This window comes from Chaetodon auriga, chromosome 4 (genome assembly GCF_051107435.1).
Source record: "Chaetodon auriga isolate fChaAug3 chromosome 4, fChaAug3.hap1, whole genome shotgun sequence".
NCBI lineage: Eukaryota > Metazoa > Chordata > Actinopteri > Chaetodontiformes > Chaetodontidae > Chaetodon > Chaetodon auriga.
Window position 1 is genome coordinate 14,060,954 of NC_135077.1, and position 13,966 is coordinate 14,074,919.

Genomic DNA, 13,966 nt, shown 5'->3' on the forward strand with positions numbered 1-13,966 from the left:
ACAGTAGACGCACAGAACACAGAGACGTACGGGCACGAAACAATCTGATGCTGAACTTTTCTAACACAAAACTGCCAATTTTGTATCACATGTTAAACACACTGACAGCAGACAGACATTTTTTTATCAGAAAATCAGGGAATATTCCTCAAATAAGTACAAATTTCTCAATCAATTGAACTCTGTGTGAACACAACATGACCCACAGTCTGCCTGCCGCTGACCCCGTTCTTTCCTCACCTTATCTACCCCCGACTCCCTTTTTCATCCCTTCTCCTGTCTTCTCTCTTTCAACCCTCCTCTGCTCCCTTGCTGCCTCCTCCCCCCGCAGGAGGAGACGGAGCCCTACTTCATAGCCATCTTCTGCTTTGAGTCGGGGATCAAGATCCTGGCTCTGGGTTTTGCGTTACATAAGGGCTCCTACCTGAGGAACGGCTGGAACGTCATGGATTTCGTGGTCGTGCTCACCGGGTGAGTCCACAGTTTCATCTCTTACATCCTGACACTTAATGTTAGTTTTATTTCAACTTGACTTTGGACTTTTTGCAGCCCTTTTTCTTCTTCTCCTGCAGGAAAAACACTATTTTAATTTTTTTGTACATGTTATTCAAGTTATCCATATTAGTTTTCCTTGACGTTTTAGTTTTATTTCCCTGTTTTTGCTTATTGTTGTCCACATGGTGCCTGATGTGTACCTCCCTCTGGATGCTGAATGTGTAGGATGTGTTTCCATGGCTACCTGGTCCTCTCCAGCTCAGGAGCTGGGGTAATCAGGTCGAGGCTTTCTGTTAAATTTCCTCTCAGACTCTTGACTGAATAATTTCGGGTACAGGAGTGAACTTTTGCTCTGCTACAGTCCCTCTTTCCATGATACAGAAAGGGGTTCAAACATGTTTCTCTTCATCCTTTAATGGAGATGGAGGGCCATTTCCAGTTTAAACCAGTTCATTTAAACCCATTGAGTATGAAGGATCAGAGTTAATATGGGGGAACCAAAAACTTATTTCCTGTATTTCCAAGTTCAAACTGCCTGAATGATATATTTCTTTCTTTCTTATTGCCTTGAAAACATGAAATATCCGTTGTTGTCGTTGTTACTGACATTCTCACATCCACCTATTGTTGTGGCCTTTTATTTTCATTCTTTATTTGTCAAAAAATATAAACCATAAATAATATTGAGAAGCTCTCTGCAAGCGGCAATCAGATAAAAAAGAATAATGCTAAAATAATTCAGGATGTGTCTCTCACACAGACAGCCAGCAGCTTGTGTTTTTGCCTTTTTTCCCATTTATTTCTTCACTTGCCATACAAAAAGCATAATGTGAGTTGTCTTCTCCATGAGAGGACTCTGTCTACTGTAACCTGTGCCAAACAGAGACATCTGGCAGCAGGAAACAGAAGATAACATGCAATGTATGGGAACATAAAATCTGGGTGAAACAGATTTATTAAAAAAAACATCTGGGTTTTTATGTAATGAAAAGCTGCACATGTTGAAAATAATGAGTATTACCTACTCAATTACTACTTAATTTTGAGTCTGAGTGTGTGCGCAGGCAGGTGGTGTAACTGTCTGTGTTTGTTGTGTGATCTAAATATGGCTGCCAGCGAGAGAAGGGGGATGGGTGGAGATGGTAACAAGATATAGTGTGTGTCAAGGGAAAAAGACTGAAATGCAGACATATAAAGGATGCCCACACACAAACAGACACGCACACACACACACACACACACACAAACAGACACACACACACACACACACAAACAGACACACACACACACACAAACAGACACACACACACACACACAGGCACCAGTCATTTCAGTGAATCCAGATCAATTCGATAAGTGTGTTTTATTAGCGTTGATGCTGATAACAATATTTCAAAAAACATAAAGATAACAAATCTTTGTTTTTACATTGAATTGTTACGTTGGGAGAGTGTGCAAGTGTGTGTGTGTGTGTGTGTGTGTGTGTGTGTGTGTGTGTGTGTGTGTATGCATGCACCTTAAGGTAACGTGACTTCCTCTCTTTCCTGATCTTAAACACACTCACACAGACACAGCAGAGGTCTGGTTTGACAAGGTATGCGTGTGTGATCAGGACCACTCCCCCTCAGACGCTATCCTCCTTTAATGAGGACACACACACACACACACACACACACACACACACACACACACACACACACGGGCTGGATCAGAGCAGCACTGCAGGGACCAGCAACCAGGGCAAAGCGAAATGTCACTTCTCCGAGAGATGGGGGAGCTGGTTTGTTGTTATGGCAATAGCTGAAAGAATGGCAGCAGAGTTTTCTCTCTGTCTCTGTTTGTCTCTCTGCTCAATTTAAATGTACATTATTAGAATAATATGCACAAACGAAGCTTCAAATCTGTGTTTTTTAAATCCTTTAAGCAGGAAATAAGTTGTTAGCTCCGCCGTCGTACGGCTTCAGTCCCTTCATCTTTTCACTCATCTTCACAAGATGTTAACTGCTTACCACGGTGTTATAGAAGCATGCAGAAAATATAGCCATCGCTAACAGTGTGTTCACATGCAGCAGCGTTTTCACCATCTCTGTGTTCCTGTAATTTTTCATGAGAAGTGCATGTGCAGAACAGAGCTAACAGAGCTCTGACGGGGTCCCTGTTCGCTCCTGCTGCTTCCATAAAAAGTACATTAACACTACTTAAATTAATGTATAGAAAAACTCTCCTAATGTTGAGCTTGAAGGGTCATTGCTGACCTCGGAGAAAAAGATGTTTAATTGAGTTCTTTCAGAGCTGCAGTTGGACCCTCTTGCATCCAAACTTAAAAACTAGTTCAGCTTAGTTTTCTGAGTGAGTACAAGGAGCTTTGTCTCAGACCAAACAAGCCCCAGGAACAGCAGTGGGATCTGGGGGTTGGTGAGTGGCTGCACTCTGTGCATGTGAAGCATACTGGCCCAAAATGACCTTATCTCGTACACAATCAAAAGAACAGCAATAAAATGGTGAACACATATTTCTGAGCATTAGAAATACACTGTAATAACTCTTTATATCTGAATTTAATCCATTCAGTCCAATAAAATTTGGAAAGTCGAGCAGAGCTCTAAGAGAAAATGATTTTATGCCATTTATGAGTGTTCAGAGCCAATAGGAAGTCACTAGTGGGCGGGCTCTCTGGGCTTAGACTGAAAACTGAAGCCTGCAGACACCTGAAAAACCTTTCCAGCTTTCACAGGAAGGAAAGGGGCGCCATCTAGGAACGCTGTATTCAGCAAGACCAGTCGATACCTAATAAAAACCAGTGATGGTGGGTGAGATTATTTCTACTATACTTGCTCGCGTGATAAATTCAGCATATTGTATATTTCCAGAGCAACATTCACACCATACTCACCAGGCAGTGATTTTGTAGTAGTAGATTGTTTTTTTTTTTCTTAACCAGATATACGCGTTTTATTTACTACAGTGCAAAAACTCAGCTGTCAGAAACAAGAAAAAAGCAATAAAATAAAGAAAATGCTTGCTTAAAATAAGCAAAATCATCTGCCAACACAACAGGAACATTTCACTAAGCTCTTTAAAACAAGTAAAAATAGTGAGAATAGTTATCTTAAAAGTAATGCGGCAGACTTTAAAGCTGAAAACGAATGAAGCTGAAAAAGAAAAACAGCCAAATTATTGGCTGAGTTACAGGTGATGATGGCTTCGCTGTCATTTCAGAACAATGGATAGTGCTGTTTTCTGTGTGTGTAAGGGCTGTGCTATCGTAAGCTATTGCATAGTTAAATTCATGTTACGAAAAAAATTGCCCCCTCACAATTTTTAACAGCCCTCTCACCTCACCCTGGCACCAGGCCTGAATTTTCATATCTACTAGCTAGCCTGAGTAAAACTCAACACTTACAGCAGTTCTCACCGCATTGTTAGTAAGTACAACGTTGCAGGTAGAAAGAAAAATTAAGATAATGAGCGTCAAAATGCAGTGGCCTCCATAGTCGTCTGGTTTTTACCCAACTGAACACATATGGGAAATGTTGGAGCAACGTGGCAGACAAGACCGAAACACCAACTGATGGAGTTCCAGAGACTTGTAGACTCTAGATAGATAGATAGATAGATAGATAGATGGATAGATAGATAGATAGATAAGCAGAGGGAGTCCTGTGAGAAATGAAACCTCCCCTTGCCATAGCAGCAGTAGAGTAGAGCTGTACTACTGCAGCTAGATAACAGAGGGAGGAAAAAGGAGGAGGAGGTGGAAGAAGAAGAGGACACGTGATGGTGTCTCTCCGTTCCCCTGGGCTCTGGATAACAGGACAGAGAGAGAGAGAGAGGGAATACAAGAAGGCGTGAGAGGGATGGAGAGCAGAGAGGAGGTAGAGCTCGAGGAGGAAGACCACAGGAAGGAGGGAGAGTGAGGGGTGTAGGGAAGGGGGAGGTGAGAGTGAGGTACGGGGAGAGAGCTAAGGGAGGTTTGGAGGAAGGATGGGAGGAGGAGGGAAGGCAAAGATGGAGATAGAAGAAGGGGGGAAGGGAGAGAGAGGGAGATGAGAAAGAGCAAACGCCGAAAGGAGCACGCTCAAAGAGGGAAGCTGTGTGTGTGTGTGTGTGTGTGTGTGTGTGTGTGTGTGTGTGTGTGTGTGTGTGTGTGTGTGTGTGTGTGTGTGCGTGAATGCGAGTGCTGCAGTAACCTGCTTTTCCCTGCTCTCTATGATCAATCACTCAGCACAGCCTATATAACACGCACACGCACACACATGCACACACATACAGCTGGTGTATACACACGTACACACACATGCACACACATACTGTACTTCAGTATTTAGATACTGTATGTGTATACACACCATTACTATGCATGGCTTATATCAACAATTACGGTCATATTTCAAATGTCCATGTATATTCATATAGAATATATTAAATCACATGCGAGGTCCTGGTATGAACACAGGCGGCAAGAAGCTAGAATATATTAGCTATGTTTTCTTGCTGTGTTCTTGTACATATTTGGAAACTTCTCCAAAGGTCCTTTGAGGGTTCAGACCTGGTTAGATTGCACATCTTTTGCAATGCAGGAAAACTCACTGCTTTCCAGATTTCCCATTGAGTTCCATTGAATATATTGAATCCTAGACTCCAAGATGACAGCTGCTCATCTGATGTATACACCAAAATAGTTTGTTCTCTTTCTGGTTTGCTTCCACACTGTGTGGCCAAAAATTGACGTAAAAATCAATTAACTTTTAAGGTTTCCCACCAGCAGTTTTACAGACCTTTTTGTTGAAAGTTGGTGGTGGGAAAAATGATTTTTCCGCCAAAGGGAGAATTTATTTCTTGCAATACTGTGGTCGGCCACTGGGATAATTTGACAGCCAGGCCCGACAGCCATGCTATAACCAAATCTATTAATGCATCTGTGTGCACCACAAGTCACAATTTCCTTATTTAGCAATGAAATCGGTGGGTTGGTGGGTTTTGTGGTGGGTGCACATGGTCCCCAGAGAATGAACCGCCTCTTCTTCATGCTTTTGGTGACATTTACATTTTGCACAGAGGATGCCTACAGATCAAAGCTGATTCACATTAAATTTGCTAAGCACATTCACAATCCCGATGTGATCATCCCCTATGTTTTTAACGACCCTGTGACCTTTCCTGTAGTGCCACCTTCAGGACAGACTACATTTTTTTGCCGCACTGCTGATAAACCTCCAGGACTATGTAAACCATCATTGTCTGATCCAACACGTAACATAGTGTGGTATGTAACAAACACTGCAGCATCTAGAACCTGCTACAAAGGCTTCAGACTCTTAGTTTGATTTAAAGTGTTAATAGTGTCAGTCTGTCTCTTTCTCGCTTCTTCTTCTTCTCTCCTCTCTTGGTTTCTGGGAGAGTGTGCGCTTGTGCTGTGCGAGTCGTGACTGAGAAGGCTTCTGCCACTGTGTTGTGAAGTGTGCATGTATGTGTGCTGACTTCATTTTTGGCAAACACATGGGAGAGAGATAGAGATACTTGACGAGGACAAGAATTAATTAGAGAGGAGGAAAATAAGAGGACAGGGGAACACACACACACACACACACACCCAAAGTGACTAGTGTATTTAGTATGCAGGGCTGACAGGCCATTGATTTTCAATGCTTTGCTGTGACGTCACACAGTAATCTAATCATTTATGGTAGACTCTGGGCCAGTCAGTCAATGAGAGGACACCATAGACGTCCCCACGACTCTTCTAATGGATGTTTACAGAGACAGCGTTCAAAAATAGACCTCTCTCATTTTACATGTATAAAGTAGTATGTAGGGTCGGTGGGTCTGTCTCACTCTTTGAGGTCATTAACATGCGCAACTAATTACTGCTTTGACATGATGAGCAGCAAAAACCACATAGACGCTGTTAAAGGAATATTCTACTGCAAGTATGTCTTTTGAAACTCTGGTGGTTTGACGACACTTACTGCTGTTTTGGGTCATCAGGGATTCATCTTTCAAAAAAAAAAACTGCTTAGCTCAGTGACTCAAATCTTATGATAATGCCGTATATTTATCATTGAATAGCCTACAATGTGCAATATAACTATCCCTAAAACATTGACAGGCTGCGTGTTGATGATGACATAGAGGTGAACGAAGTGGAATTCACCCCAAACATCATTCAGTTATTTAGCTGTGAAGCAATATAAACTCAAGTTTAACACTGGATGTCTGGCCTAGGGCACCGAGATGGACAGAAACAGGCCTGCTGACGTCAAAGTGGTCACTGCCTGTTTAAACTCGATTTAGTTTACGCGCATGCAGACTGAAAGACTGAAAATTGACTGAAACTGTCTTTTTTTTTTTTTCCTTTCTCTGCAAGGAGAGAATGAACAAACTGCACACATGAGACAAAGAAATCCCAAGGGGCTTAGAAAAACATCTTGCCTCGTGTCAGGGAAAAAAGATGGCACACTGAGTCACAAGTGTATCTGGCAAAGGTACCAAATGACATCAGAACTCAACACAGGGGGAAACAGGAGCCTCTGAGTCACTGCTGGGACGACTCACAGCTGAGTTTTGCGTCAGAAACACGACGAATTAAATGAAACAGGCCCTCATAAAGATATTTATCCAGCTGTATCGACTCATGCGGTTAAAAAGTAGCTCAAGACGAAACACATTAAGCCTGGGAAGCTCCTGACTGGGAATGAAACGTCAGGTCAGTCGCCAACAGCAAATCAAAATTTAATTTAACATTGAGAATTGGTACGCGCAGGTGTTACAGTAAGTACAGCACCTCCTCTGAGAAAATACTGTATGAACATTGAGCAATGAAATGAAGTCCAGGAGGGAGAGAAGAATGAGGTCAGAGAGAGAGAGAGAGAGAGAGAGAGAGAGAGAGAGAGAGAGTACCTGGTTGAAAATTGTCCCTTTGCCATCACTTCCATTATCATTATTGCTCTGCAGTCATTTACAGGCTCATCACTCTCCTATACGTTTTCCTATACCCTCCAACTCTGTGCTCTGCAGGCTATCTGCTGCATATGAACACACATATGAGGTAAAGGGTGTTTGGTTGCACACGCATTGTATCGGCAGTATGTTTCATAATAGCCAACGTGCTAAGAGGAGGTTAGCGGTGTGTCCTCTATCAAGTGCATTCATTTCTATATTCAGCCTGTAGTCATTCCCAACTTGGACGCTTGGTAAGGACCTCTTGGCGTCACTTTGTAAGGTACAAGGTACCCCTTTCATTTCATCGTTTTTCGTGAAGGGCAGTCTGATAGACCTCTGGCCTGGTTTCTCTCCCAGCGCGTCAAATGACATAGTATAAAGAGCCAGAAAAGTACAGGACTTTCAGCCAGGAGACCAGAGTTCATGTCCCATGTGAAACCAAAAGTGAACGTAGATTTCTTTTATAAAGGAAGTAATGTAACGTATGTACTTAAGTAATGATTGTAACTATTGTTCTTAATTCAAGCCAAACCATGACCGTTTCCTAAATCTAACCAAGTAGTTTTCAGTTTCACAACATTGACCACATGTTTAGTTTTGTTCTCAGCCACCTTTATTTTGAAAGTCTAAACAGACGCTGGAGTTGTGCATGTTGAAAAATGACAGTGAAGTGATACCCAGTGCCTTAAAAGTGACTCCAAGGGGTCCTGACCAAGCATCTGAATGTGATGAGTTTGGAGAGGGAATGTGTCACTGAATCAGGACAAGTGTAATATTAAATCAACACCCAGTTTTTTTTTTGGTTTGTCTGTAGTCGGTTTAACCCATAGTTAGGGTAGTTTCAGAGAAATGACTATCCTCACAAAGACAACAAAACCACTGGTTGTTCAAATGCCTGCAACGACGCATATGGAATTAGGGGGAATTAGCCAGATATTGTTGTAGCACATCAACGTGACACAGGGTTGAGGTGTTGGATAGGCCGACAAGTAGTTTTTGTGCCTAAACCAAAACAAACCTTAAGTGGTGGCAAATCAGAAATTGGTTAAATTACATATTTTGTCATGAAGTTCTGAAGACCTGCTCAATTAATGTCTATATTAACAATTGTGTAGCAGTTTGTCAGGTGTTGGGTGGGTCTGGTTTACGTTGAAGAGGTCAGTTTTTGGATTAATTGAGACACTTGCTGTAGTAATACTCTTTTTGTGGTTGGGGGAAAACCTCCCTAACCTCCATCAACCCGCTGTTTCAAAACAAAAAGTATGCAATGAAGTTGGTGACATGTCCCTTTAAACAAAACCATTTTTGCTAAAAGCCTGCTACAGTGTGTGGTGTTTTGTGCACACCCACACACCCTTGTGAAAAGAAATAGAGTCACAGACACAAACACACACCTACAGACACACAATGTGGAGGCAGGAGGGTGATAAAGTTAGGCATTACACCAGTTCATCATCACACCCACAGTGTTGACAAGCATCTGCGCTGCTGAAGTGCCCTTTAGCAAGACACTTAATCTCTACCAGCTCCAGCTCTGCAGCTCTGCAGCCTTTATCTGACTCTGACCTCTGACCCCTCTGGCAGTGAAGGAGAAAAATGATACCACAATAAGGTTTGCTCTTTCAGGCCATCAATACATACAGTAACTAATTTAATTTTGTCACAGTTTAGTTATGTTTAGGCTCCAAAATTACTCAGGTTTAGGAAACAATTATGGTTTGGCTTAAAATAAGTATGATTGTCATGTAACTTAAGTTACGTACAAAACGTAAATGTTAAGCATGTGATGTAACTTTAGATAAGTCAACAGTGACTTTCAGTTTCACACCAGATACTAACAGTGGTCTCCTGGGTGAAAGTCCTGCGTTTGTTTGACCCAGTCATCCACCCCTCCTCCACCAAATGCAGACTTCGATGGTCTTTATGCTACATCACCTGACTTCCTCCTTTGCTAATAATTATTAGGGCCACTAGAGGTTGCCACTTAATAATGAATATGAATATGGGTCGTAATAAGCTGCTTACACAGGCGGCCTGCACAGCCATTTTTTGGTGTCTGGTCTGAGTAGTGATCATTTCACCTCTGATACACAAATCAGTTTATTTCTGATTGGAGTGACTGCCTGATGAATCTAAGTTGAATATTCATATACTTTTTGGTCTCCACCACTTATGAGAAAAGCATCTGGCTCTTTAACTGCCAGATGGTTTCTTCACCAACAAGTCACTTACATGATATACCAGAACCTTTTAGTATAGGCAACTAGCTGCTAGAGCTCACAGCAAGGTCGATTAGAGAAGGCAGAACACCACACGTACTTAACACACGAACATTAAACCACATGACATGCTGCATGCATGAAAACACCCACCAACAGACTGAGAGAAAAGACGCACACAAACAAGGACACAAAGTCCAGACGTCCTGCCCTTGTGAGGTCCAAGAGTCATGCTGGCAGGAGACGGAGGGACAGGTGGGCCAATCAGCCGGCCCGGCAAACAGAGAGAGAGCAAGGGAGAGAGGTGAATGGAAAAACTTGAAGAGGATTATAGACACAGGAAAGAATGACGTTGGTGAACAGGGAAGAGGGAAAAGATGAGTATTGATATAATTAAGGGACAAGGATGGATAGAAAGATGGACCAAGACTGACAAATGACCACTTTACCAGAGAATTAGGTTACTGGTTTGAACTCATGCAGTAAATGGGAACATCCACCAGTACAAAGTAAAAGCAGATCGAACTTCTTTCGCTCTGCTTTCGCTTTTACCACATGCACCTTCTGATAGGTGGTAAATGACAGCAAATCAAAGGAGCAACTGCCCTGAATAACAAATTCTTCCTTTCATAAAAAAGATGCTTTCCACTGATGGCTCCACAGTTTAAAAAATGACACTTTCCACATGACTTGTTTAAATTCAGTGTTCAAGGTGCTGTGAAACCCTCCAGTGACCAGAGGGTGTTTGCACTCAGCAAACCTTCCCCAGATAAATAAAGGTTAATAAAACATATATGTGATTAAAAGACAAAAGGGTGGATGGATGGAGTGAAGACATAGAGGTGAGAGAAGGAAGGGTGAGACTGTTCCTCCTTACCAGCCACCTTCACGTCTCCCCATCCTTCCTCCACCTGATCATATATGAAGTTGAATTAAAAGAAGGCACGGAGAGAGGGAGAGAGAGAAGGAAAGGTGGAGAAAGAATGGAATGAAGGGAAAATGGGGCCGTTTGGTTGGGGGTGGAGGTAGAGAGAGAGTCCATCAGCTGAGTGTTAGCACTCTGCTGAGATCAGCAATAATGCGCGAGCGAGAAAATGAAGAGAGGGAAAGGAAGAGGAAGGGGGGATGAGGATGGAGAATGTGGTCAGAATGAGAGTGCTTCCATCCTGCCTCTGCCAATGAAAGCTTCAGCAACCAGGAGACGGAAAGAGGACTGAAAAAAGGAGAGAGAGAGCGATGAAATGAAAGAGATGTTTGGATGGAAAGGACAAGTAAAACTGTGTCTTTGATGAAGTGAGAGGGAGGAGTCTGAGGACATAAGCTGGTGGGAAAGATTCCCAACCCCTGAGGTGATGGAGCCATTACAATAAATACCTCCAGTCCCAACACCCATTTCTCTCCTGACACCCCTGTGCACTTAGCAAATGGGCTCTCCCAGTAAGGGAAAGTGACTGGGGTGTACCACCTTGGTGTTGGAGATCAGGGGTGAGCGGTGACATAACGGTCATAAAGTGCTGCTTAATGTTCCGTAACTACAGACAGAGGGAGAGCAGGGCTGCTGTGAGAGGTTTGGAGAGCAAAATCATTTCGTTTTCTTACCTGGATCTTTCCTGTGAAGGGTTTACTGCCCTGACTATATCCATGCTGCGCCGCAAACATTTGTAGACAAGGCAGAAAGTAAACTATTACTGCCCGGTACTCAAATGCTTTTAGAAAGGCCGGAATTTAGCCTACAGTTTTGCTCCACAGACCCGGTCACTGTGCCGAAATGGAATCAAAGGAGAATCGTCTGTTTTTTAGAGACTGTCCTTCAAAGAAAATGGAACAAAACATCTTCAGCTCAGGAGACTGTTGTTTGCTTCCTGTTCCAACTCTTTCTTTATTTTAAACATGACGCCGATTGTTCCAAAACCTTGACCAAGCGTTTATTATCGTGCCCATGACAATGAAGGTCCTCAAAGTCGTTTGTGTCCCTAAACCTAACCAAACCTTATTTAGAGCATCATCACATCACAAAGCTGATTTATTTTTAAACTGTGTGACGATTTTGGAAGCAATATAGGTTTAATTGGTCCGAACTGGTAGACAAATGCACCTGATGACAAGGAATCAGAACTGGACATTGCTTTGTCTTAAAGGGTCGCAAGCCCAAAATGCTGAGAGCAAATCTTCTGAAGGACATTTGGAAGCTAAAACTAAGGGATAACATTTAGATCATGTTGAACTAGTTCATCGCGACGTAGATGGGTGCACACACACCTTACTACGACAGAAGATCATAACGGACATGTCTGCTGTTTTCAGCTCAATGTTTGCTTCCGGATGCTTCCGGTTCTACTCCTTAAGTTCTCTCAAACTGGGCTCACTCTGTCTGAGAGATGAACAGTCTTCAACAGGGTTTTGTTCAAGGGCACCTGTATGTGTGTTAGTCCTGTGCTTCTCTGCCTCATGCATGCCGGGAAAGACTCCAGCAGCTCATGACCCTGACATACTTTTAGCAGGTACAGAAACAAATGAGTAAGAAACTGACAAATCAAGAGTCAATGCGTGTCGACTGACGGCAGAGGGAACCTGTTGTTCACATTGATTCATGACGCGTCAGTTACAGACGTCTAAATAACGCTGATGATAATGGCGATGATGAAACTAGATGCCATTTGTTTATTTCTTTTACTATTTATGAACATATTGTTCAAATTCCTTTGCTGTGTGTCCTATGTCACACTGGGACATTGTCCATCGTGCATGTGTGCGTATAAGATGTGTGTAGAGGGGGGGGTTAGGGCTCAGTGGGAGACACTAAGGGGACAGGAGCTCACACTGTGATGACACATGGCACTCCCACACTATTTCCACATAATACACACATAAACCATGTGCACGCGCGCACACACACACACACACATGCACACAAGTATACCCATACAGCACATACAGCTCATGCACATGTCACTCACTGGAACTTGTCCCAGTCTCTTGCATGTTGTGAGTGTGTATTTTTGTTCCTCACTGAAAGCACACTGTGATATCACACATACAACACACTCACACAGGCACATACACACATACTACACTAACTCATATATGCCAGGAATTTACCCTTTAAAGTAAAAATTTAAAATCAACAAAACACAGGAAGTATTTGTAACCATGGTAAAAATGGGGTTTTGGGATCTTGTCTTCTTGTGAGTTGTAGTTAAGTGTAAGTGGAATGTAATTGATGCAATGATGACTTTTTCAAGTTCAGTATATGGAAGTTATGACTGCATTTCAGTTCTATTCAATAAGTAGTTAAATGTTATTAACACTCAGACTGATTTGACCAATCAGAGTCCATTGGAGTCACTAGTATGAGAAGGTGTTGGAAGGCCAGAGCAGGTGCTCCGCGCGTCTGATATTGCTGCAGATGAGTTTACCCTGGAGTTAGTTGAAAGCCTTGTGAGTCTCATACAGACATTAAAGGGAACCTTGTGTGTCTGTATGAGACGCCGAGGGGCATGACAAAGCATTGGTTTTTGACATTGTGGGAATAAGAACAGGTTGGAATCAGACACTTTATGTATATCTGGTTCTATAGTTTGGAGGTGTCCTGTGTGTTGGATTTGTGATGTGTCTGTGTACATATTGACAGACACAAATATTTCAGTGTTCAACACACCAGCAGGGACAGAGAAACTGGGTCATCCATAGTACCTGGGCTGCACTGCATTCGTCACTGTCATCATATCCTATACTGTATGTATGTGTGCACCATGAGAACATATACATGCATTTGATGTGAGTGTACGTGTTTGTACGCAGTGAACGACTGCACTTGTACTTGTTTGGCCAGTGAGTGTGTGTGTGTGTGTCTGCTTGCAAGGGATGTTACGCTTATGTGCACATACTGTATGCAGCTGTACAGGAGCTGCTGTTAGAAATGATGTGAGGGGGTAGGTAAGGATAACGTGTGTATGTGTGTGTGTGGGTGGGTGGGTGTGTGTGTATGTCTATGTTTGTGTGGGTGGTGGGGTTTGAAGGGGTTGAAAATCAATTGTTAGGAGACCCACTTCCCATCCCCGTTGCTGCGGCAGCACCGAGATTCCATCAATGAGCCGGGGCTGCGTTGCCCTGGCAACGCTTATGAATGAGAGCAGGTTGGTAACCGTGGAGACTCGGCGAAGAGAGGAATCGCCGGTTGCCATGGCAATGCCAGGAACGGGGAGAGACCAGGCAAAGCGAAGGTGGCTAGTGACCTCCGAGACGTTCATCACCGGGGCCATCAATCATCATCGTGCTGTGTCCCTCCGTGGAGACAAAGACGAAAGGAC

The 13,966-nt window shown here is 43.0% G+C and overlaps 1 protein-coding gene across 25 annotated transcripts in view; it reads left to right on the forward strand.

Annotated features, from left to right (window-relative positions):
- Positions 1–13,966, forward strand: part of cacna1ab (calcium channel, voltage-dependent, P/Q type, alpha 1A subunit, b) — a 119,234-nt gene that overhangs the window by 31,137 nt on the left and 74,131 nt on the right. For all 25 annotated transcript variants that reach the window (XM_076729464.1, XM_076729470.1, XM_076729475.1 and 22 more), the window contains exon 3: positions 332–471. In XM_076729464.1, coding sequence (XP_076585579.1) covers positions 332–471 — 140 coding nt within the window. The remainder of the gene's footprint in view (positions 1–331; positions 472–13,966) is intronic.